This window comes from Bombyx mandarina, chromosome 20 (assembly GCF_030267445.1).
Source record: "Bombyx mandarina strain Sakado chromosome 20, ASM3026744v2".
Classification (NCBI taxonomy): domain Eukaryota; kingdom Metazoa; phylum Arthropoda; class Insecta; order Lepidoptera; family Bombycidae; genus Bombyx; species Bombyx mandarina.
Window position 1 is genome coordinate 11693892 of NC_143226.1, and position 27306 is coordinate 11721197.

Sequence of the window (27306 nt, forward strand, 5' to 3'; positions counted from 1 at the left end):
TACTAGTTAAGGTTACGCTGAAATAGCCTCTCAAAGCTTAGGTAGGAAAAAAAAGTATTATTAATCCAATTACCACAGCGACCTTTCATGTTGTTACCTATTTATTCACCTAAAAAATTAGTTGAAAGTGCTTGTAAGCATTATTAGAAAAAGAAAAATAATATTACAAATTCATACAATGTACCAGGCACCCAAAAACGTGTAAGAGGTCGCTTGCCCGATAACAATCAGGGTCCCTTTCAACGCGCATTTATCAACACATCTGAATCATATGGCCCTAGAATTTTTTGTACGCATACCTAAGATTATCTATAACTATTATTTATTGTGAAGCACGGATTAAATTCGGATTAAAATGAAATTGGGCAGATGATGAATTCATACTTATATCATTATCAAACAACAATGAACATGGAATCTACGTATTTTCATGTCAAAATAAACAAAAGTTCTGTCGAGTTACTGTGTTATATTATTATGTATCACAAATTAATCCCATAGACACAGCTCACTGAGTTTCTCAATGGATCTTCTCAGCATTTTTATTTTTGGAACGAAGTTCCTTATGGGACGATGCGGAGGGGTACCCTAACCGGGAAAAAACGTCCGTAACGTAAGATTTTTATTAGTAATGCACACAGTGTACGACTTAACTTTGTAATAACGTACAAAAAATTACATATTTTTTTTATTTTATTGCTTAGATTGGTAGACAAGCTCACAGCCCGCCTAGTGTTAAGTGATTACTGGAGCCCATAGACATCAACAACGTGAATGCGCCACCCACCTTGAGATATGAGTTCTAAGGTCTCAGTATAGTTACAACGGCTGCTCCGCCTTTCAAACCGAAACGCTTTACTGCTTCACGGCAGAAATAGGCAGGGTGGTGGTACCTACCCGTGGGGACTCACAAGAGGTCCAACCACATTTCGCGATTCTAATCATGTGGTAGATTCTACGAAGCACTGCTCCCAGGTTAAGGTTTAAGCCCGCGACCTCACCTACCAGTCCTGGAATAGCCGGAATAGCCCCTTAGGCTTACAGCAAATAGGTAGGCAAATTTTATCGTAATAAATCGTACACCTAATCATTTAACACAGTGATTGAAAACAATGAAAAGATTTCAATTACCTAACGTCATGCGATCTATTCTATAATACAAATTAATTTAGCCAAATAAACAAAACATGACACCTTGAATCTGTCGGCGGAGCTTTGTGTAACTGAAAACTACTTAATAAAATTGTTTTTCAAATAAACTATCGTTGCAAAATGGTGACATCATCATATACGGCGTTCTCGGACCACCAGGCGCGCATAAATCACAAGCGTAAGCTAGATACGGACTGAAGTATGTAAACATTCGTATACATAATAATTCTTCACAAGTTATGGACGCCTGGTATGATCTCGCCAATATTACTAGGCTACAGGTAATTTCTGTATCTAAAAAAACTATTGATTTGTTCTTTTTTATTATTTTAGTAGAGAATAAGGCAGATTGGAATATAGGCTGAATATATTTCTATAATTTGCAGAAATAATTAAAAACGTTTCAAATGTATCGGTGTTCGAATCCCGCAGGCGGGTACCAATTTTTCTAATGAAATAATGAAATACGTACCTAATAAATGTTCACGATTGACTTTCACGGTGAAGGAATAACATCGTGTAATAAATATCAAACCCGCAAAATTATAATTTGCGTAATTACTGGTGGTAGGACCTCTTGTGAGTCCGCACGGGTAGGTACCACCGCCCCGCCTATTTCTGCCGTGAAGCAGTAATGAGTTTCGGTTTGAAGGGTGGGGCAGCCGTTGTGACTATACTGAGACCTTAAAACTACATCTCAAGGTGTGTGGCGCATTTACGTTGTAGATGTCTATGGGCTCCAGTAACCACTGAACACCAGGTGGGCTGTGAGCTCGTCCACGCAACTAAGCAATAAAAAAATAAAAAAACATAATTCTAGACATCGAGATATAACGTACTACGCTCGATGATTCTAGATAATATTTAAGAACCAATTTTATAATATCATTTTGTTATTTTACGAATTTTGTAGAAACTGAAGAAGCTATTATGTTGAGAAAAACAGCTATAATATATTTTAAGTCAATGTGCACAAATGTTATTTTCCGATATCACAATACCATTCATGGCCAACACAGTAATCCTGCTAGATTTTAGACAAACAGATGTTACCGAACCCATTTTAAGATTTTAGACATCCAATAAAAATCACTTAAATGTTCTCGCAATAAATATTTAAATTCAATTTACATAATATTTTCAACTCAGCACTAGGACTGCAACTTTGTAAATCCAATAACAGAGGAATTCAAAAGTTACTACGTACAGTAATGGAAATGTTTTGACATTATTGATAAGTTTTATTAGCATGTAAGTGAATAAACTTAGTCTATTTTGGCCGGGTGAAAATAGGGGCGTGTACCCTCTGTGGAAACACGTTCATCTTGCCCTAAACTAAGATTATTGATACTATAAGTACCAGAGATTGATTGATATATATATTTATTTACGTCTAAATATATACATGTTACTAAACACACAGACAAGAAGCCTGTTTATCACACGAATGTTTGCCCGATGTGGGGATCGAAGTCACGACCCAGCCCAGCGGTCAGCTAGGTACTGATATAAATATAATAGTTAATTAGACAATTCCAATAATGTAAAGATATATATCATCATTACACGTACGATTCTCTAAGCTAAAGGAAATTTTAGATCAGGTATGACTGACTTTATAGTCTGATGTTTCTTTATAGTCACTTTACAGTCTGTATTGTATGTTGAAATCTTAAAATAAAAAAAAAAACAATCCAATGGTTTTTCGTCACTTTGTTTATTAAAAATAACGAACAACAGTGCGGTAAGATATACTGCACCTTTAGAACTGAAGTGACTTAACCCAAAATATTTGTTTTTTTAGTAAACGCCAAAAATGTAATTTAAGAATAGTGCCTGTTTTCTTTGTCTAGACTTAAGCTTTAAAGCGCATACTTTAAAGTTAGCGATTGATAAAAAGTGACGGAAAGTGTATTTTGTCCTTTTCTAATCAAAAATAAATTTAATTTTTTATTTACAAATATATTTTATAAACCGGTAGAAAACGCATTTTCTTAAAATTTTTAGTTATGCCACTTAAATTCTAAAGTTGGGATATTATTAAATATTAAGGTGACCACACTGTACAACTTCAACGATACACCGTTATCCCAAACCAATAGAAATGAGATATTCTAATTGGATTTTGTTAGAAGGAGCATTCTCCCCAATTTTCTTATATGTTTTTTATTAAACTGTCTTTTTTTTTCCTACCTATGCTGATAGCCTTTCAAGGCTATTTCAGCTTCTCCTTAACGTGTAGGTGAGCTCACGGCGCTCAAACCGGAGTTTTTCTAACACTGACCCCAGCAAGAGCAATGCTTCGCAGAAAGATGAAACACGGAAACGCGACCCGCTGAGAAGATCCGGCGAGAAACTCAGTAGGCTGTGTCTATGGGTTAATTTACTCGTCGAGCCCTTCGTCGTAAGCGATGGGCTCGACGAGGACTGTGACCGGTGCTTGAGGTTAAGCTGTATTTTAAGAGAATGTGAGTGCCCATCCTAAGACATGAGGTCGAATTTTCAATTATGTAAAAGTTGTATTTAGCTTTGAAAGCGGAAAGCTTTAGTGTATCGCGACAGTAATAGGTAGGTGGATTGTGGTAACTACCCGTACGATTGCCGTACGTGATTTTTTGCCAATTTAATAACACGATGTTATTCAGTGATTATATTTATTAGGCACACAATACACATTACAAGCTTAAAAGATACACAATAAATAACAATAAGTAAAAAAAAACTGTAACATAAGCCATGTGCGCACAACTAAAGAGGACAAATGTGCTGAGTTTGTACACAATGCTCCTTACAACTATAGAACAAAACAACACGATAATGAAAACTGATCTAAGGAAATAATTTAACTCTTTTTTTTTCTTAAATGGGTGGACGAGCTCACAGCCCACCTGGTGTTAAGTGGTTACTGGAGCCCATAGACATCTACAACGTAAATGCGCCACCCACGTTGAGATATATGTTGTAAGGTCTCAGTACAGTTACAACGGCTGCCCCACCCTTAAAACCGAAACGCATTACTGCTTCACGGCAGAAATAGGCAGGGCGGTGGTACCTACCCGCGTAGACTCACAACAGGTCCTACCAGCAGTAATTACGCAAATTATAATTTTGCGGGTTTCACTTTTATTACACGATGTTATTCCTTCACCGTGGAAGTCAATCGTGAACATTTTTTGAGTACGTATTTCATTAGAAAAATTGGTACCCGCCTGCGAGATTCGAACACCGGTGCATCACTCAACACGAATGCACCGAACGTATTATCTTTTAGGCCACGACGACTTCTATACTCACAATATACATTAAATAACTACACTTATTACCCTGCTTATTTCTGCCGTGAACCAGTAATGCGTTTCGATTTGAATGGCGGAGCAGCCGTTGTACTGTTAAAAAAGTGAGACCTTTCAACTCATGTCTAAAGGTGGGTGGCGGCATTTACCTTGTAGATGTCTATGGGCTCTAGTAACCAATTAACAGCAGGTGGGCTGTGAGCTCGTCCAACCATCTAAGCAATAAAAAAAATGTACGAATGCGCTCTACAAGTTGATAAAAATAGCAGTGATGATAGCCGAATTTAAATTCGAATGAATTGGTAGGGGCGTGCCTGAACTTGGGCGGAGCTTATCGGAATAGGCCGGCACAGTACTATTGTTTTCACCGCCTATCTCCGCAGCTACCATCCTGTTTTATTTAGAAAGAGCCGACAGAAGCCACGAATCGTTTTCAATTCGTCGTGGCCTAAAGGATAAGACGTCCGGTGCATTCGTATGTAGCGATGCAACGGTGTTCGAATCCCGCAGGCGGGTACCAATTTTTCTAATGAAATACGTACTTAACAAATGTTCACGATTGACTTCCACGGTGAAGGAATAACATCGTGTAATAAAAATCAAACCCGCGAAGCACTAATGCGTTTCGGTGGGGCAGACGTTGTAACTATACTGAGACCTTAGAACTTATATCTCAAGGTGGGTGTCGGCGTTTACTTTGTAGATGTCTATGGGCTCCAGTAATCACCTAACCAGGTGGGCTGTGAGCTCGTCCATCCATTTAAGCAATAACATAAATAAATAAAACTTCCATTACGCTAATAAATTCTTTTTATTCGTTGCTTTCTTTATACGGTCGTGTCGTTGAAACTTGACCGTGGCCTGTCTCGTAAGCTGATTCCACCTCGTCCAGTCCTCAGCTTCTCGTAAGGCGGTTTTGGTGTAAGGAAAGAGACCACGCGATCGATCGCTTAGCCGCTGGTGTGACCAAATGACTACTCTAACTGGGCTGCTAACAAATTAAGTCATGAGGTTTCTGCGGTCTTGCTAAATAGGCAGAGTAGTTATAAGAGACTCTGGACTACAAAAGCTTTAATTGTACCGCTGTCCCACGCGGCAGTACCTACCCGAGCGAGCTCTTAAGACGCCCTACCACGAATAACTGCGCAAATTAGGATTTTTGTTGCTTAAATTTTTACTACACGATGTTATTAATACCTAGTCCTCTTTTACGATGTTCCTTCCCAAAGTGTGACGTTTTAGATGCTTCAGACATTCACCGCGGACATATAGTCTAATAATATAAATTATATTATAAATATTCACATTGAATTCTTGCTATTATTATTTATTATTTAACCACGTTCAGAATCGTCAGCACGGCGATTGGAACCGCACCAAAACATCAGGAATTTATCGAATGTGATTATAGTCATAGGAACCAGTTTTTAACAGGCTCTGTAATGCACATAGCTACAAGCAAGCGCTTAAAACTATAGTTCTAATAAAATTCAATACTTGCTCTCATAAATGTGGCGGTCTGCGCAAAAGTGATCTAACCCACAATTTTTCATATTCGTGCTTACATAATCTATATTGCAATTTATTTAAAACATTTCAAAGCAAAACCGGCTTATTCCTATTTTGACCCCTAGATAACAGATGTCTTTGTAAGCATTATTTTGCGCGTATTTGATTTTGCCTAAGACGCAGCGCAAAAGTTAATTGGAATCTCATTATCTCCATACTATGGTAACATTAGGCCACTTTTGCACTGACAACCTCAAATATACTTACTTTTAATAATTACTGAAAAACCAATCTAATGTGATTGGTGCCTATTGATAGATTTTGAAATTTAAAAAACTAAATTTTAGTGTTAATGTTTTCAATAAAAAGCAATTTATGGACAAAAGAAACGGACGAGGGAAAATAAAGAAAAATTAAAAAAGAAAAGTCCTCCACTATATGGCACGTTGCAATGGATATATGTATACTAGAGATTTAACCCAAAGAGTTGGTTGACATTGGCTGGCGGCCGATCGTAAGATTCGTACCAGATCTCTATACAGCATGACTAAAAGACCGACCGCATATAAAGCCAAGAAGCATATGATATACCCTATCCGAGGGCAGAATAATGAAAAAAAAAAACAATCACTCCTTGAATAAACACGCAACGTTTCTTCGTCTATTTAATTCATTCATTAAAAATATTCGCATTAGTTCTGTTCACTGAACATTTAAATCACAATTCATAAATATTCTTCGAATAAAATCGTATTTCGTGACCTCGGAGTCACAATATGTCACAGGTGCACATATGTTTCCGACAGGTTTTTTTTGTTGTTGATGTAATGCCGCATTAATTAATTTATTTATTCTTTTGTCTGGTGGTTTGAATTAAAAAAAAAATTGCAGAATTCGCTACACTACTGATGTACAAACACAAACACAACAATCCACAAACAAAATATGTTCCAATTTCAAATATCTTTGACATCTTATTTACCTCCATTGTGGTCATGCAGCCTTGGTACTTACATAGAGAATATTATTTTGTTTATAATAAAAAAAAATGGCTTCCTTGTAAAATCCGCTTTTAAAATTTATCCAGTCAGCTAATTTACCATAAACATTAGCTATACATACGTATTAAGAATAAATTGCAAAGTTTTATAAAGCGCTCAAATCAAGTTGCGCCATATTTTTATCTCATCCAGGAATAGTCAAACGTTTCCGAAACACTTCCTAGGCAGCTATGCGACCTTGGTAACCGAAATTAAACTGGCATGTTTAAAAAAATACGCCTATTTGAATGGAAATAATTTGACCGCAACCATGATCAGCTTGACAGACAGTGTCTGATTAGTTTTTGTACTGAATCGGTAGTTAGTGACTCATGGTTTTGATTTTGAACTGTAAAAATTTTCTCACGACTTTTTTTTAATGCTCAAATCATATCTCATATTTACAGAGTGTTCGCAGACGTAGTTTTTCGGTAATTGTTAATGACAGAGTAGATAGATACCTTCATTCAAACATTTTTTTGCTGCTGGCAATCTGCGTTCTTGTTTGAAGTTCAGCTGTCATACAATCCAAGTGAGACTTCGAGCATATTTCAAATCGGGTGGTGGCACTCGTTGTGATATCTATGCACTCCGATGGTCACTTCCGATAGTCCATGAATTATTTCACCCGTCAAGGCAATAAAGAAAAACCCAGCCGAGCTATGAATTCGTTTGCTAAAACGAAATTGAAAAAAGTTAATGAGGTCCTTTAAAAAAAAGGGTGCGTGTACTTATGTACGCGCGTAAGAAGTTATACTTTATTTTTATTAAATTTATTTCTTGTTTTTTTTAATATTAAATAACTAATAATAAATATTTAACGTTAATAATTTAATAATATTTAGTATGAATTATATTAAATAATAATTTTGTCATTTATATTACTAAATAATACATTCGGATAGTTAACCTCAATTGTATTGGAGCACTTAGGAAGGTTGATGAGCACAGTTTTTTCACAAATATTCTCTAATATTAATTAGAAACTTCTGATTATAATTCAGACGCACATATAAAATTCGCACTTGTATAATGAAAACAAAATGAAAACACGTGTTTTAAATGTAGAAACTCAAAGCATGTCGATAAATATTATAAATATAAATACACAGTGAACAGAGGCGGCGCGCATCGTAAAATTTCACTCTCATCAATTTTTCATAACGCGCCTAAAGAAGTATAACTTCAAAAACAAAAAAGCCTGACAGCCTTATCAAAATATCACCTAACCATCGCAAATAACGAATTATAAGAGAGATTCTAATCGATATTTAGATTGCGTACACAATAGATAACCATCGACGTCCTCAATTTTACCAATAAGTGCTTTCGAAATTCTCTAATTAACATCTTCTCCGTCGGCCGAGGGATAGCGAACGACCAGTTCACGATTTTAATCAATTAATTTATGCCTAAAATCGAGATATTTTGATATTGTTGAAGAAAAAAAAAAAAAAACGTTTTGTCGCGACCGGTCCGACGGGTCACTTGAATATTCAAAAAGATATTTGAATTATTTTTGCGAAACATTTCTGTATTCGTTCTCAGTGATTAGTCAATTATTATTTTACTTTGTTACAAGCATCTATCCATGGCGATGGTGTAGTTCGATTCCTATCTATCGAAAAAGTACTTTTTTTTTAAATAGAAATCTAAACTTAACCTAATTATCAACTTTTATGGAAAAACAACGTGTGATAGAATGAAAAGCCCGCAAATTGAATGTTGTTGAACTATTTATTTGATTTCACTGCTGGCAGTAAATAGCTATAATAGGCACGAGTATGCTCTATGACTCTGCCTATTTCTACCGGGAAGAAGTCTTGCATTTCTGTTCGAAGGGTGGACAGTCTCGACTTTAACTAATAACTTCAACATCAGGTGCTTCGAGTTCATATACCGCTATAGCAGAGGCTACCAAACTTATTTCATCTACTGCCCACTTTGAGAATAAATTATTTTGTACTGCCCCCATTCTTTCACCTACTTAAAAATCGCTATAGCGAGAGCTCAGTCAGTGTCTAAGAGTCCTCCTAGATGAAATTACAAATCGCCACCGAAGTCTCTACACGATGCCCCATTTTTTTCTGGGGTCTCTTACCACCCTCCTTTAGGCCTGCAGCGCCCACAAGGAGGCATTATCGCCCACTTTGAGAAAGGCTGCGCTATACGATAAAAGTAAAATAATTAATTAATAGTCGATTAAGAAGACATTGATTAACTGACTGTAAATTATTTGTGATTAATTGTTGATTACACAATCAATAAAAAAAAAATTAAGAGACCATAAAATCAGACTATAAAACAATGCTTTTTTTATTGCTAAGATGGGTGGACGAGCTCACAGCCCAATGGTGTTAAGTGGTTACTGGAGCCCATAAACATCTACAACGTAAATGCGCCACCCACCTTGAGATATAGGTTCTAAGGTCTCAGTATGGTTACAACGGCTGCCCCACCCTTCAAACCGAAACGCATTACTGCTTCACGGCAGAAATAGGCAGGGTGTTGGTACCTACCCGTGCGCACTCACAAGAGGTCCTACCACCAGTAATAATGGTGGTAGGACCTCTTGTGCTTAATGAAATACATAATTTAATTTTTTTGTAGAAAATATTATGTATAATCACGGAGATTTTTAACTCAAACAGCCCTATTAGCATTATCTATCGAACGAATGCAAAGATCAACTCCGGCAGCATTTATTTAACACAAAACGATAGTAATCTCCGCTCGCATCCGAGTATTGGTTTTAATTCGATCATAAACATCACGGAATTATCGATATAAGAGACGACTGTGACACCACTATTACGGCTAAATATTTTATCGTACATGCATAAGCTAATTGTTGAATTCTGTTTATTTGTTTTTTTTTTAGGTTAATACGAATGTTTTTTTAGCGGAGATAGAAATCATAACGTCACTTACACTCCGCCCATCGCTTCGGATCCTAGGCTGATGTCTTGATTGGATAACGGCGATCCTCTCGTCGAGGCAAAATTAGGCGGGAATGTGATACGATAGAATATCGATAATCGGAAATTTAACGCACCATAAACAAAAAAATATTACCCAGAGCTCAAAATGACTGGAGTTTTTAATAGAAAAGAGGGAGGCGAGAAATTTTTGATCGAAATAATTATGATCGTGATTTATTCTTTAAAACATTTCCACAGAAATAAATGTACAAATAAATAACATTTTGAAAAGAGGTTCATTAATTTGCTCTTGCGTTACCTCTTTTGTGACTATGTCCGTACACTGTCCACCCCTAACCTATGCATCAGCCCGCTGAGTTTCTCTGAGGTAGTAGATTAATTTGCGAAGCAGCTGCTCTTGAGTTGTTAGGTCTCCTTTTGAGGTGCTCGGGCAGCTTAGCAAATTCCAACCCTCCTGGCTGATCCTTTGCTCGCCCACCTATCCTGGTGAAACTGGAAACGCCTCTGGGACACATGTAATCCCACGTTCATAAAAAAAACACTGTCTAGTATATTTCGAGAGCTTTGAACGCGTATGCAAACAAAATACAGGAGCATGATAAACACTTCAAATTACAGACGGGAGCGAAGCCCGGACTTCAAACTGTTGTATGTTCACGAGAAACTATTCTTTCAACTTCAAATTACCCAACAACTAAGATTGATTTTGTTTGATATCTAGAGTATTTCTCAAGGGATCGAGAAAAAATTTCAAACTATTGATAAATGCAAATTATCGAGCGTGAGGTCATTGAAGGTCGAGTGTACTAATTGTGTGGGCTCACTTTTTTCATTTTTTTTTCCTACCTATGCTGATAGCCTTGAGAGGCTATTTCAGCTTCACCCTGACGTGTGTAGGTGAGCTTGCGTCGGAAACACGACCCACTGAGAAGATCCGGCGAGAAATTCAGTGGGCTGTGTCTATGGGTTAATTCGCTCGTCGAACCCTTCGTCGCAAGTGAGGAGTTCGACGAGGACGGTGACCGGTGCTTGTAGTGCCTAAAAGCACTGTTAATGGATCAGGAGGACCCGTAATGACGTGTGTGGGCTCACAATACGCCTTGCAACATACAAGGGTACATGTCATAAACGTTGCTACCAGCTCCTAAGTTTCTGAGACTCAATTTACGGCGCGGTAGTTGGCTAGGATTGTTGTATTCGTGTATTAAAATCAGCACAATATTCAAATGTCGACGAAAAGTAGGTACGTTAGTCATGCTTTATCACGGAAAAGCTTAAAGTGTTGAAAACGTCGTAAATATAAACAATAATACATCTCTAAATTAATGCGTGAAGCAAAAATTTTGTACCATTTTTACTTAAATTGCGCGGACGGAGGAGTATGAAATTTCCCACGCTTATATAGAATATAGAGAAGGAGTGCAGTGAATGCTAATATTTTTTAAATTGTATTGACACAACACATATAAGTTAAATGTTAATCTAATTATATCTAATAAATGAATAAAAATAATTATTATTTAGGTAAAGCTACTTATAAATAGAAAATCTAAAAAATGTTAATTAAATGTGTCAGTTAAATTATATTAATTACTAATACGTATATTATTTTATTACGTATATTACGTATATTAATTACTAATTACTAATACGTATTATTATAAAATAAATATACTCTTTGTTTATTGTCAATTGTCAAACTTTTGTTTTTGTTTAGTCTGTGGTCAAATTGAGAATAGATTAATATTATTTATCTATAATGTATGTAGTTTCGGCGAAATAAAAAAAAAGATATATCTTCTTTTAAAATGTTTTCTTCGTTTTTATTTAATGCTAACAATATAATAAAAATAAGCCTTTTAGTTTATAAATTGCATTAAATAAACTATGTTAATGGGCAATTAACGATTTTTATTAATGATTTATCGAAAACGTTTTGCATACATTTAAAGTTGAATTTCGCATATCAATAAATCAATCTACGAGACTTGTTTCCGAAATGATCTAGTCGTTCGTGGAGTTTGCATTCGTATTAAAATAAATCGTAATTCTAAAGCAGTAAAGCTCGTAATGTTTTGGCAAAAATACGCAATATATTGTCTCTAAATTCGGTGCCTATTCGTTGCCGTGTACTGATGTTTGTTAGTTTGTGAGATGCATACGCACAGCCTAATTGTCACAATTTTGTATTTAAAATAATATTTGTTTTTTTTCCTACCTATGCTGATAGCCTTGAGAGGCTATTTCAGCTTCACCCTAACGTGTGTAGGTGAGCTCAAGGGGCTCCAACCGGAGTATTGCTAACACTGACCCTAGCAAGAGCAGTGCTTCGCAGAATCTACCACCGGATCGGAAACGCGACCCACCGAGAAGATCCGGCGAGAAACTCAGTGGGCTATGTCTATGGGTTAATTCGCATAATAAGATTAAGCCGTGAAGTGGTTTTAATTGTGTCTATGACTCAGAAAAACCGAAGAAATTACTATAATTTATTTGGAGTTTGCTACTCGCTCTCACGGGTTCCTACAGTGTGCTCTCTTATTACTCCGATTTCTGCCACGAAAAATTTACGTCAGAGGTCACCAAATGACGGTCAACATAATAATATATTTGTGAAGATGACTTTCCAAGATGAACTTCAGAATAAATTTCGATATCGACTTTGCTGATGAACTGAAAACTCCAAGATTTAATATCAATAGCTTACACCAATTTTCGTCCAAGCTTCGGACAGATAGTCTGCAACAAAAAATGTCATTTATCTCACTGATTTTTAAAAAAATACCCTTTTTATTTACGTAATTACATTTATTTCGTAAATTTTCTATAATATGTTGTACGGACTGCGATGGTCATTTCTTAAATAGGACCCCGAGCAAAACTAATTGGTGACCTCTGATTTACATAGCTTGATCTCATACCGGTCTGATAAACAAAACGCTTCTGACTTGAACTCGTAGTCCAAGGTGGGTGGCACGCTCGCTATGACGTCCACGGACTTCGGTTGCCACTTAACACCAGGTGGGCCGTGAGCTCGTCCACGCATCTAAGCAATAAAAAATGCTAAAACATAGCTCTTTTTTTATAACCCAAAAGACGAATTTACATTAATGAAACCCAATTAAAGTTGTTTTATCGTTTGAATTTTTACGATCTCTTCTCGCAAACCAAATTTACGGTCCGGCTACCGATTCAGCCCCACGCGGATCGCAGCGTGAAGGTTCTAATCATTAAATTAATGTAATAACAGTCACCGATTTCAACTTTAACTATCCAATAAAGCCTTCTTTAATTTGATATTAATTTGCGTTATTGTACGTAGAACGGAACGACAGCGAGAGCGGGAAAATAATTTGACACGTCTATAATTTTTTTTTTAGGGGATTTTATGACCTGGAAACTAAGACCTTTAGGTCATGTCTTATTTTAGTTTATATTCTTATTTTTACGAGCAATAATAATGTGGAGTAAAATGAAATTAAGATGATTAAGTTGCGTCAACTGAGATGAAATTAAATGAGATGATACGATATGGGATGAAATATAATCTCAGTAAAATGGTTGTCATTTACTGAGATTTTTTCAGTGGACTTTTTGAAGGATCCCGAGAAGCTTCGTGCAGCGGCTTTGTTTCATTTTCCCACATTTGTGCACTTTCACAAATACTAAACAGTTTAATAAACCAGCGTTATTACACATTTAAATCTGAAGAAAACCTAAATAGACAAAATAAAACAAATCATACAACTTCACTCCTCGCGTTCCCGCCAAAAAGTCTCGACACGTCTGTAAATAAATTAGGCACAGATAAAATAAGTGAGTAGTAAATTAAATTCTGCGCTGTTTGACAATTAAACTTTTTGTTTGATGAACAGAGACACGCGGAGATTTTTGCGTTTAAGGGAAAGCCAGCAATTTTAGTTATCGACAATGAGCTCGATATTCAAATTCCGGGTCTTAAGTACGACGATTACGCCACCCTTCAGATCGGAATGCTTTGAAATAGGATGGCGGGATAGTCATTAACTATAGTTGTCTAGTTTGCTTTACCTAACTGTTTTCTTAGAACGTGTACTGTTTATTGAATTAATAAAATTTCGGGTTACGGGAACGATTTGACGTCGCGGTAGGCCGCACTACGACTCTGATGTGTTGACCACGCTTTTATTATATTTTTTGAGTAAATGAAAATAATTTTGTTTTACACAAAACTTAAAATCTTGCGCGCTACATTTTCTCTCCGTATTTACATGAAATGTATCTGTTTATTTGTTAATTATATATTAAGGTTGAATTAAATGTTACTGGTAAATAGGTATTGTAAGTCCACGTGGGGGATACCAGCATCCTGCTGACTTCTGTCGAAGCAATCTCGCGCTTGTGCCTGTGTACCATTGAAATTTTAACCTTATATCGGAAAGTAGATAGTGATATTCATGTTGTGATAGATATGGGCTCAATAACAACAGTCGTGATGAGATCTATCAATTATTTACGTAATCCATATACATATGTATGTATATAAAAGAGAATTAATGCGTATGCTCACCTAAAACTCAATAACTTTTAGCCAAATATAAAAACCTACATGAACAATCCGATGAACTTAATTACGTTAGTGCCGGATAGGTGGCGCTGGGGGCAGTGATTTTTTATCTTTTGAACCGTAGGTCGAATCAATATGAAATTTCGTATATTCATGTCGACAATTTGTTTTTTTGGGTGAAGCGAAGCGTACCGAGCTCTAGTTAGTAGATTAAATAAGAAAAAGTAATTTTTGGTTCTTCCAGTACATTTCCTGTAAAGTAGTTGATAGAAAACATTTATTGGATCACGAAAGACGTGTCAGTCACTACTTATAACATACACTAAAAAACGTTGTTTTAAATTTATGTCTTTGATTTAATTCAACAAAAGACATCATAAGAAAATAAATTCGTCTTTTAATTACATTCAAATCAGAATTTGTGTAATTACATGAAATGAAATGATGGCCACCCTTCGCGTTTCGTATCACGCAGCGCGACGCACGCTACTGTTCAACCCCCCGCTAGTTACGGAACACTTGGACGTATTGTGCTTTTTTTGTTTTATTTAAATCTCGACGTATTTTAATGCGGTAGCGTGGAATGGAACGTAGTTTTGACGTTTTGTCTGTCCACGTCATTGTGACGTCTGTGATTTTAAAAAACAAATGTGTTCTTTACTATTTTTTAATATTAAAAATAGAATAGGTATGTAGGTAGCGCTGTTTAGATTGATTATTATGTACAGTAATCTCCTCCATAACACGGTAGATTAGTTTCGCCTTAAGGTAACGCGTTGTACGGGTATTCTCGCATAACGCGCTTGTATGACCTCTTAAAACGGGTTATGTACAAATGTTATTTAAATATAAATATAATATATACATTTTAACTAATCTTTTTACGATTCAAAGACTAGGAACACAAATTTAATAAATTAATTTAGATAATTTAATTTTATAACAACACAATTGTCACAATGTGCAAAGGTAGGTACGCGAAATTAATTATGAACTGTGCAAATCATTATAAATTTCATAGTACAGAAATACGTACGACGTGTGAAATCGCCGCGTTATACGGAGGAATACCCGTGTTATACGAGGGACTGAAATCGAGTAATATAAAAATGCGTTATAAAAGTACCGTGTTATAAGGGGCATTACTTTGCAAATCCACTCAAATTGATTATGCACAAAACTAACACAAAGTCAATTGCATAGGATAAGCTATTCGTAACTATTACGCTGTTGTATCCTTAATCCAATATCTGCTGTGTGATCTGATATTTTGGAATAACTATTATGACTAGTAGGAATTACTGTTGAAAACACATCTTCGATTCGTAGTTTCCTTTGCACGCATCAGTTATACAATCCTTCAGGCTCGAAGGAATGATGGGTTCGCTGTACAAGTATGCCTGTGTGCTTAGTGCGAGTTTTTTAACGTTCTCGATAGCGTAAAAGTTAAATCTAATTTGTATGGAGTTGGAACGTTTGCCGCTAGGGGCGCTGTTTCAATTGCATTCGGTTAACGTTTTCGCTATCGAGCACGTTAAAAAACTGGCACTAAGCACACTGTTCCAGAGATGTATGTATTTAATACGCATTTTAGGTTCGATGAACTCAGCAGCCATCTTACCTAATGGCTAAGACACCGAGCGATGTTAAACCAAACTGATACCATGAGAATGAGAGAATCTAATGAAATACGTACTTATCAAATGTTCACGATTGACTTCCACAGTGAAGGAATAACATCGTGTAATAAAAATAAAAACCCGCAAAATTATAATTTGCGTAATTACCGGTGGTAGCACGTCTTGTGAGTCCGCACGGATAGGTACCACCGCCCTGCCTATTTCTGCCGTGGAGCAGCAATGCGTTTCGGTTTGAAGGGTGTGGCAGCCGTTGTACTGTAAAAAGGGAGACTTTAGAACCCACATCTCGAGGTAAAATGGTGGTGGTCATTTACTGGGACTTTTTCAGTGGACTTTTTGGAGGATCCCGAGAAGTTACGTCCAGCGGCTTTGCATTATTTCCCACATTTGTGCACTTTCACAGATACTAAACAGTTAATAAGCCACCGTTATTACGCATTTAAACCTGAAGAAATGAAACAAATCACACAATTTCGCTCCTCGCGTTCCCGCCAAAAAGTACGCCAAAAATTAGTACGGTCCGGGCGCTGTCATTTATGTCAAGAAATAATCAACTGTCACTGTCAGATGTGTTCAAAAAAATCGATATCATTGTTTTCACTGCGTTCCGAATTTTTTTAATTTCCCTCTCGTACGATAATACGATAAAATCAGTTAAGTAATGCGTGTATGATAAACGCGCAACCGTCTCGGGAATTTTAATTTATGCAACAACAACTCCATAAACAGCCATTAGTGTTTTATTTATTTATTTAATAATTTCTATGTAAATATTGCTATTGATTCTTTAAAAAAATACCTAATAATAATAAGAAATGAAGATTCAAAATAGATTGTTTCTCGATATAGCATAGCATAGAGATACGCCATATTGAAAACAGGGATTGTGAAATTGAAATGCTGGTACTTATGAATAATTAATAAGAAAGTTATTTTAAGATGCCCGTGGATGCGATGCCAAATATTGGCTTATTAAGCAAAGGACACAGACTTATGAAGCAATTCATTTGTTTATTTTTCTAAACATTAACAGTGTTTGAAAATTAATTATAGTTGTTATTGTCACAATATTCTAATAATACGAATAGAATTTGAATATTGAAATATTCGATAAGAGTTTGACGAGCGAACTAATCCATGGACACAGCCTACTAGATTTCTCGCCGGATCTTCTCAGTGGGTCACGATTCCGATCCGATGGTAGATTCAGCGAAGCACTGCTCTTGCTAGGGTTAGTATTAGCAAATTCTCTCAGGTTGAACCCGTGAGCTCACCTACCCGACCGCACGTTACTGGAATAGCCTCTTAGGCTTTTTTTTATTTTTTTATTGCTTAGATGGGTGGACGAGCTCACAGCCCACCTGGTGTTAAGTGATTACTGGAGCTCATAGACATCCACAACGTAAATGCGCCACCCACCTTGAGATATCAGTTCTAAGGTCTCAAGTATAGTTACCACGGCTGCTCCACCCTTCAAACCAAAACGCATTACTGCTTCACGGCAGAAATAGGCAGGGTGGTGGTACCCACCCGCGCGGACTCACAAAAGGTCCTACTACCAGTAAAGCCAGCAAATAGGTAGGGAAACAAAAGGCGTCTCTACTATTTTTTTTTTTTAAACCAGAGTATCATTGGGCACTATAGTACACGGCACCAGATATCTTTAAGGCGTTAACAATCTAAACGAATAATTGAAAAATAATTAAACATCAAATCGTAATAAACACAGAAGCCGCAATCAAAACGTTGGGACCTTCGTACAATTATGTCAAATCAAATTTGGCAGTTGACGAACAGTGATCTGACGGGACAACTTGTGTGGTCCGACCGTGTGTGTGTTTTTTTTTTTTGTTTTTTTTTATTCGTACGCTGTAGGGCGATGACTAACAAGCTTTCGATAACTAGCCACCGACGAAGCGATATGATTGGTTCCGATGTGTTTCGGCGTTTCGGAACGTGTGAATGACGTATGAAATAGGCCACGGTAATGTGACCGTACGTCCTTCGTTTTTTTTTACTGGCTTTTAACTTGAACTCCCATTGTCTTTGATTAAAAGTTTTAACGGAGTGGAAATTTTATTTAAGTTTTTTTTATTATAAGTTCACGACAGACCAAGACAATAGCCTAACCGGGGTTAAGGGATACTACCCGTAAAATACTGACCACCTATATTTGTTCTGAAGTCGCTGTACCAAACCAAGCCACTGACGGTCCCTATCAACTAGTGGACATTTAAATCGCACCTACCCTATTGGTAATTAGATAGAACGAACAAATAGTTTCACTAATTAAGTTCTATTGTTATCGAAATGTATAGTTTTTCGAAAAAAATGACTTTTGGAGAAGTCAACAATAATAGAGTATTATTTTTTATATTTTATCAATAAAAGCTTTTTGGAAAATTATGACAACGTAATTTGAAATGATTCCGTCAAAGATACACTACCCTAAATCTTTTTCAGTTATGTTCAATTTTTGAAATTATTTAAATATTAATTAATATATATTTAATGAATGTAAAATTAAATATAGAGTGAATGAGTGATACATAGTGTGTGATTTCTTTATGAAGAAAAGCTCAATATGGCTTGTTTTCTTTTGTATTATTCAAATATGTCGACAAAATAAACTAGCAATCAATGTAAATATTAATAAAATACAATCCACATATAACGATACATTCTGAGATGATACAAGTTCATACGTATGAAATCGTGGGCACAGCTAGTTAAAATATATATATACTCTATTAAAACACCTGTTTATTATAGGTAACAAAATCATGGATAACGTCAACAACAAAAAAACAAAAATATCAAACAATAAGTGCCGATCGAAAACGAAACCCTAAACGCAAAACAATGACGCATACAAACTGTTTCCCGCCAATAGAACTGTCACAGTGACATTGACGTGTGTTGTGCGTGAGTTCGCGGTATGTTGTCGAAAGCATGGTGACACTGATGCCGTGTGGGTACCTCGGCGGCACGTCGCCGCGATGCAGCTTGGACCACGCCGAGCCGAAGGTCAGATGTACTAGTAATAGTCGCCAATTCAGTCACACGATATTACCAAATTTACAAATAAAACAAACGTTATAAAACCTAATATATAACAGCGAGATTTAAAGTTATTTTTATAAATGACCTTTTAAAGGACTTTAATCTGGTCACAACCACGATCGGATCTCATTTTTATATTCGATTCAAGACTATGTTTAATATAATCACTAAGCAATTGTAAATATTGATAAACCTTCATATATACGAATGAAATTTTCAGTCGTAACTCACAGATTAAATTAAAACAATCAGATTTAAGAAGACTTTATCGAGAGATATTCGCGATTTAATGGTATTATAAGTAGTTAATGAAATCAAGTTACAGATATATTTGAGATCAGATTCAATGCGTTCATGAGGTTATACGTGTGACTGGATCGTGACATATAACTATCTACCCACAAATTTGTAGGAGCACGACTATTGTGGCCCGCACGTCCGCTTTTGCTTAATAACTCACTACCCACTGCACTTACATATTGCATGTATCCTTATTTGCTCTTAGAATTAATGAGTGCTGAGGTAATGTATTGTTTTATTATTGTGTGCATTGATTATTTGATTTTGTGTTACCGTGTTTATTACTATTGAAGAAAGAGGAATCTTTGAAAACGTGGCGGCATATCTATGAACCTTTTTGAAGCTGTTTAAAACACCATCTTATCTTTTCAGTTTATTAAGTCGAAGAATAAATATTTGATTTTCAACATTACGATATGAGTATGCACAGGAGAGGTCTTGTAGAATCGTTAATTTCAGTATCGGATCGAGGTAACCTTTTCCATCTCCCGCCCAACCTCTCTTAGGGCACCCACAAAGCTCCATCCTCGCTCCGCTCCTGTTTATTCTGTAGATTAATGATAGTTCCCGGTACTGCAGGCCTAGCTATCTCTTTTCATTTATAAGACGGCAAGTGTCTGCTACAACAGCAGGAACTAGACCATTATCCCAAAGATTACCAACCGTAGCCTCTACCTTGGAACAATGGTTTTGCAAGTGGCGCATTAATTAACGCTACGAAATTCATTGCTGTTCTTATTCAAAGGGGGAGTTAAAGACGAATTTCCACTTACATTTACAGACGCTGGAAACTCCCGATGACTCACTTGGGCTAGCTAATATTCTACGTTAGGAAGGTCAAATACTATAGACTTGTTTGAAATAGCTCCCTGAGTAGACCATATGCAAAGGGACTAAGTGGTTCCTTCGTATTAATGAATTGCGTATTATTATAATCACTTCACTACATTTGCATACGTCCGATCCAGACTTATGAGATGTGAAATGCGCAGTTCATTTCAAGAGATGTGTTTTTTCACGTACCAACCTGAGTTTGGAAGGAACTTCCACGGTTTTTCATCAACACTATGGATAATTCCTTTTTAAGCAACAGATAAGGAGACCTTCGCCTGGCCTCTGACATTACTCACGTATATAAGCGGCGGTCACCACTCACCATCAGGGCTTGTTACCATCACAAACATAATTATAGTCGCTTACTAGGTTTTTTTCTGCACCTTTTTTTTTAAAAGTAAAATACAAACATAATCCACCAGCAGCTACCCTTTCTATCCGAAGCTATTTTCGCTCACCGTCCCTTCATCACATAACTTTGCGTCTTATAAAACATGTCTTCCTAGAATGTAAGCCAGTAACAAGACTCCTAATTCGTATAAGTGATAACTCGGTTACCAACCGCAGACGATCATCATCATCATCATGTATTAGTACATTCTTTATCTTTGGTTTAAATTTTATTGTTTGTGCAACAAACGTGAATAGCCCAGTGGTTGTTGTAGGGCTGTCACCTTAATACTACTGAGTTAATGCAAGGTACGTTTAAAGATTCCGCCCACTCTTGTTTCAAAGCGGTGCTTATTGGTTTAAATTGGGCCCACTGTGTTTCTCGCCGGATCTTCTCAGTAGGTCGCGTTTCTCATACGGTGGTAGATTCTGCGAAGCACTGCTCTTGCTAGGGCTAGTGTTAGTAACGTCACCAGGTTAGAACCCCGTGAGCTCATCTACTCGTTAGGCAACGCTGGCGTAACCCTTTAAGGCTACCAGCATAAGTATGAATAATAAAAGATTGGTTTAAATTGTCATTTTCAAATTTGCCTCTTTTCATAAAATAAGTCGTATGTGAAGAAGTTCAATTATGCCTTCGTGGAGGTTTTAATAGATCCCACAAAGTTTCATAAGCGTGCATCCTTCCACGCTTCAAACGTACATAATCTAAACTGAAAATTTAAAAAAGAAAGAGACATAAGCATGTGTTCATTAGTTCGATGCTTTGTCTTTTGGATTTAAAACCTAAATATATGTACATGCCCTCAAACAGTGATATGTAATTGTTATTGGCATTAATAAAAGACAATGACTCTCTCCAAAAATAAGGTATATTGTAGTCATTATCCTCACCAGCGTCAAGAGAATGAACTGAACGTGGTGCAAATCTCTTTCTTACACTCAAAGATTTCACTTTTCAATCTTCGCAATCTCATTTCTAATCACGAATTTGACGGTACGCCAGGTTTCAGTTTTGTGTTCTTTCGTAGCGCTTAGACTATCGAAGACCATATTTAATTTTTAGAAGAAAAATAATTATATTTTTTTTCATTTGCATACCAACCCTATGCCTTAATCTCGCGTTACCCATTCATAAGCTAATGTTAAAGCAGCCATTAAAGTCTCGTAATGTATTGTGGCGCGGTATACCAGTATCGCAGGACAGTGGATCGTTAGCTACACGATACCAGGCGGACATAACCGTTGAGGAGTTCTATTGCATAGTTTTGATACGCGGCACTGGTGCGTTTAAAAGACTAATAATAATTATTGTTATGACTATAACGGAGAACTTGATATAACAACAACCATCGATTTTTTTATTATTTTATTGCTTAGATGGGTGGACGAGCTCACAACCCACCTGGTGTTAAGTGATTACTGGAGCTAGACATTTACAACGTATATGCGCCACCCATCTGTAGATATAAGATCTAAGATCTCAAGTATAGCTACAACGGCTGCCCCGCCCTTCAAACCGAAACGCGTTACTGCTTCACGGCAGAAACAGGCAGGGTGGTGGTACCTACCCGTGCGGACTCACAAGAGGTCCTACCCCCAGTAATTATTGCGGGTTTCATGGGTTTCATTTTTATCCAAGGCAAGTACGTAGGCAATGAAGATTTTTGGTATTTTAGTACCAGGCGAACATAGAATCGATGAGTTAGTCTCTAACTGACTGACTCGGTAGTGCAGTAGTTAGCGACCCTGACTGTTACGCCGAGGGTCGTAGGTTCGATTCCCACATCGGGCAAACATTGTGTGATGAACAGGTTTATTTGCTTTTTGTCCGGGTATTTATTATCTATATATCGACGCTTGAAAGGCAAACGTGACTAAGCGACAATAACTGCTTTATACATAAATGATAGGCAGGAACCATATTCGATGCGCAAAAAAAATATATTTCCAGGTCTATTAAAATCATTTCAATCCTACAGCTAGATTCGTTAAAATAGAATTTTTATCAAGTATTTCAACTTTAAATTAGTCTACTGTAAAGTTCACGCATTGTCGCTTAGTCACGTTTGCCTTTCAAGCGTCGATATGTATATATTTAAACGTATATAAGTATGTAAATCAGTCTTTGGTACCCGTAACACAAGGGATTGGGGCTGGCCGATGATGTGTGATTTGTTCCAGGACTCCAGGAATATAAGAAACATAATATTTTCTTCGTTGAAAATTCAAATAAAAATACGAAACGCGAAACCATAATGCCTAATGAAAATGACATTCCTTAACATTAATAGGCCGGCGATTCATCCAGTGCGCAACACGAACAAATCGTTTCAAAAAAAAAAAAAAAGAAACAAAAGCATCGTGAACATAAAGCCACCCAGTGATACCAGCAATAAAAACAAATTTGTCCCGCTTGATACGGCGACGCGATGCGATTTATCGGTCGAGATGTCTCACTCTGATACAAGATTGAATACGAATTGGATCGACACACATTGTAACTCTGAATTGTAATGTTTTTGAAACTATATATTTAGAGGCTGTAATTATTGTTTTTTTTTTCTTTTTACTTATGATTATTTTTTGACTGAAGCTGAAGGACGAAGGAGGCCACGGCTAATTAAAGTTAAATATCTATATATTAATACGTGAAGCAAAAACTTTGTATCCCTTTTTGCGAAAATTGCGCGGACGGAGGAGTATGAAATTTTCCACACTTATAGAGAATATAGAGAAGAAGTGCACAATACTAATATTTTTTAAAAGAATGCATAAAAGGTAAATCAATAAAGAAAACATTAAAAACATACTCTTTGTTTATTGTCAATTTTCAAACTTTTGTTAGTGTTTCAAATCTGTGGTAAATTTAAGAAAGAATAGATGAATATTGTTTGTCTTTATTATTATTTATGTATAGTGTAGTTTTGGCGAAATCTGTGATTATATTATATAAGTACAATAGCATTTGGCAATAGAACCATAATAATGTTTAAACATAAAATTTCAATTAATTAAAGTTGAATTTCGACTTCTGTGGGACCACTAGTGTTTTTAAAACTATTTAAAGGCTGTAATTATTGTATTTTTTTTTTATTCTTCTTTTCTTATGATTATTTTTTGACCGAAGCTGAAGGACGAAGGAGGCCACGACTAATTAAAGTTAAATATATAGTTTAAAAACTTGCTGACTCAACGCCTTTTGCAACTAAAAGTGATTTTTATCTTACTAGCATTAACAAGAGTTAGGAATTAGGGAGCGGTAGCTAGATTAGTTTTGGAACTGCGTGATTCGGTTAGCGTGTGGCAAGATGAACTTTTATAATTATATAAAGTGAATCTTTCAGGTGCAATTGTATTACGCAAGCTTATTGTTGCAGAGAAGCAAATCCATTTGATTTAAAAAAGAGAAAAATAATTTCGTTTTAAAACTGCTTTGTTGATTATAAAATAAATTGATGCATTTCTTATTGTTGTACAGGGAAAAGCAAATACTTACCTGGGTATATCTATATACAAAGGGTCAAAATCTCATTTGTATTAAGAAATGGAAAACCACTGCTGTTTTGAGGCAGAGTCAAAAGGACCATACACACTTAAAAAAAAAGTGAATTAAAAAAATCATGTTTTCACACGATGACTCAAATACTTCTCGTGCCTTATTAATACTGTACCAATATCTCGGTATTATCAACGATAAAACTTGCCGGTAATAAATTTAATAATTTATTTCCTTGCCGTGAAAAAGGGACGGAACCATTTTGAATGTCTCTTTGCGCTCGGTGTGCGAGCGAGACGCCGTCACCGGGACGCTGCGGGTCGGATCGTAAATATAAAGTGAGATAAAACAATAAACGGATTACGTTTAAATAAAGAAGCGTTTTGTCTCCATGCTTGTTTAGAGAACAGGGTGTTTCAAATTATGTGACACGAAAAAAAAGGGTGCGTGTACTGATGTACGCGCGTAAGAAGTTATACTTTATTTTTATTAAATTTATTTCTTTTTTTTTTTATTTAAATTTTAATCAATTTGAAAAAAAAATTATTAAACAACATCCTCAAACACGCATATTGGACATCCCTTTTCTTGACATCGTATAAATTCGGTAATTCTCGGTACGGTTCGGAAAGTTCACCTGCGGCTATATTCAGACTCGCCAAGTTACGTCGGTCGTATTGTAATGAGCGATTTAGTGGGCAACTTCATTCTGTTAATTTTGTGTCACGGTGGGCGCGCATCGTAAAATTTCATTCTCATCAATTTTTCATAACGCGCCTAAAGAAGTATAGCTTCAAAAAACCTTTTTTTTTTCGAATCGCATTTTGTTGTCTTTTAGGCTGTCAAATATTTGTTGCGTCAAAATGATTTCTTTCGTGTTCTTCATTCGAAATTGAATGAATTTGATTTCTGGAATCAAGTAATAAAAAGGCCCTACAAGTACATAATTATGTACATAAGTCTCAAATTTAATGCGTACGTACTGATTTCAGTTACAGAAGCAATTATTTATTTCTCCAAAAATACCGTACAACTATAGAAGTCTCAAATTTAATACACGACATGTGTATTGACAAATTATGTGCGTAGGTACGCAAGAGTATACCGAAAACGACATATTTCTCGCACGGGTAGGTATCATCTTTTTTTATGGCGCGAAGCTGCTATTCCTCCTTGTTTGAAAGCTGGGGAGAGCCGTGATATCCCATATGTCAAAGCGGCAATACAGTTGTGATTACTATAGGACAAGACGTCCTGTGAGCCAGCACGGATAGCTACTACCATCCAGCCTTCTCTCGCGAGGCACTCCGGTGAAGCCGTCGAACTGAGGCTTAGAAATCATCTCTCAAGAGGGACGGCATTTACGTTGTTCATATCAACGGCATCCAGGTGGACCGCTAACTCTTTCATCAAGTTCAGCCTTTCCCAAAGTGGGCGAGAACGCCTCATTTTGGGCGCTGCAGGCCTAAAGGGGGGCGATAAGAGACTCAGAAATAGGGGCGTTGTGTAGAGGCTTGGGAAGCGATTTGTAATTTCATCTAGGGGGACTCTTAGACACCAACTGAGCTTTCGCTATAATGGTTTATAGTAGGTGAAAAATGGGGGCGCTAAAAAATAATTTATTCTCAAAGTGGGCAGTAGACAAATTAAGTTTGGGAGCCCCTGATCTAGTTTGTATCGCTTCATAAAAACTGAATTCCGTACGTCCGCCATTACAATTTTTTTTTTTATTGCTTAGCTGGTTGGACGAGCTCACGGCCCAACTGGTGTTAAGTGGTTACTTGAGCCCATAGACATCTACAACGTAAATGCGCCACCCACCTTGAGATATAAGTTTTAAGATCTCAGTATAGTTTTGTAGGCAGCGGCTTGGCTCTGCCCCTGGCATTGCTGAAGTCCATGGGCGACGGTAACCACTCACCATCAGGTGGGCCGTATGCTCGTCTGCCTACAAGGGCAATAAAAAATAAAAAATAAAAAATAGTTGTAGGCAGCGGCTTGGCTCTGCCCCTGGCATTGCTGAAGTCCATGGGTGACGGTAACCACTCACCATCAGGTGGGCCGTATGCTCGTCTGCCTACAAGGTCAATAAAAAAAAAAAAAAAGTTACAACGGCTGCCCCACCCTTCAAACCGAAACGCATTATTGCTTCACGACAGAAATAGGCAGGGCGGTGGTACCTACCCGCGCGGACTCACAAGAGGTCCTACCACCAGTAAACGAATCTAAACAAAAAGTAACAGACCGAATGCGTCCGTCCACCGAGCTACTAATAAAATTAATTTAAACACGCCACTCCGATTAAAGCTCTCTAAAGGCGAACAAACAAACAGCCTGTACGATAAAGTAAACGTGCAGGCGCGTTGTCGCCGCGTAAAACGTATAAATTAGCCCGCGCTATCTCGAGATCGACCGGCCTCACACCTCGAATGGAATGCGCCCTCTGATTTATTCTTTCTCGAAACGGGACGTTCCTTGGACCTATGACGGCCTGGTACTTTAAGCTTAGGTTACTTATGAAATATAATTTTCATATTAATTTTTTGTTGCTAATTTAACGAGCTCACGGCCCGTCTGGTTTCAAAAATTACAAGAGCCCATGGACATCAGCATTGCAAACATTAAGTTCGAAGCTCCGTTCTATACAGCTGTACCGCCCTTCTAATCGGAACGCATTACTAATGAGGACTTTTTGGCGGGAGCGCGAGGAGTGAAGTTGTGTGATTTGTTTTATTTTGTCTATCTTATAGTGTTTCTTCAGGTTTAAATGTGTAATAACGGTGGTTTATTAACTGTTTAATATGTATCAAAGTGCACAAATGTGGGAAAATGAAACAAAGCCGCTGGGCGTAACTTCTCGGGATCCTTCAAAAAGTCCACTGAAAAATTTTCAGTAAATGACCACCATATTACTCAGATTATATTTCATCCCATATCATTTTCATTTAATTTCATCCCAGTTGATTAATGTCTCAAATTAATCATCTTAGTTTCAATCCATATTATCATTTTTCATAAAAATAAGAATATAAATTAAAATAAGACACGACTTAAAGGTCTTAGGTACCAGGTCATAAAATCCCTTAAAAAAAAAAGCA

The 27306-nt window shown here is 36.7% G+C and overlaps 1 protein-coding gene across 1 annotated transcript in view; it reads left to right on the forward strand.

Moving 5' to 3' along the window:
• eya (eya transcriptional coactivator and phosphatase 2) overlaps positions 1-27306 on the forward strand; it is an 83209-nt gene that overhangs the window by 12031 nt on the left and 43872 nt on the right. The window contains exon 2 of the mRNA XM_089736056.1: positions 18895-19149. Within this exon, the coding sequence (XP_089592182.1) occupies positions 19075-19149 (75 nt within the window). The 5' untranslated portion in view covers positions 18895-19074. The remainder of the gene's footprint in view (positions 1-18894; positions 19150-27306) is intronic.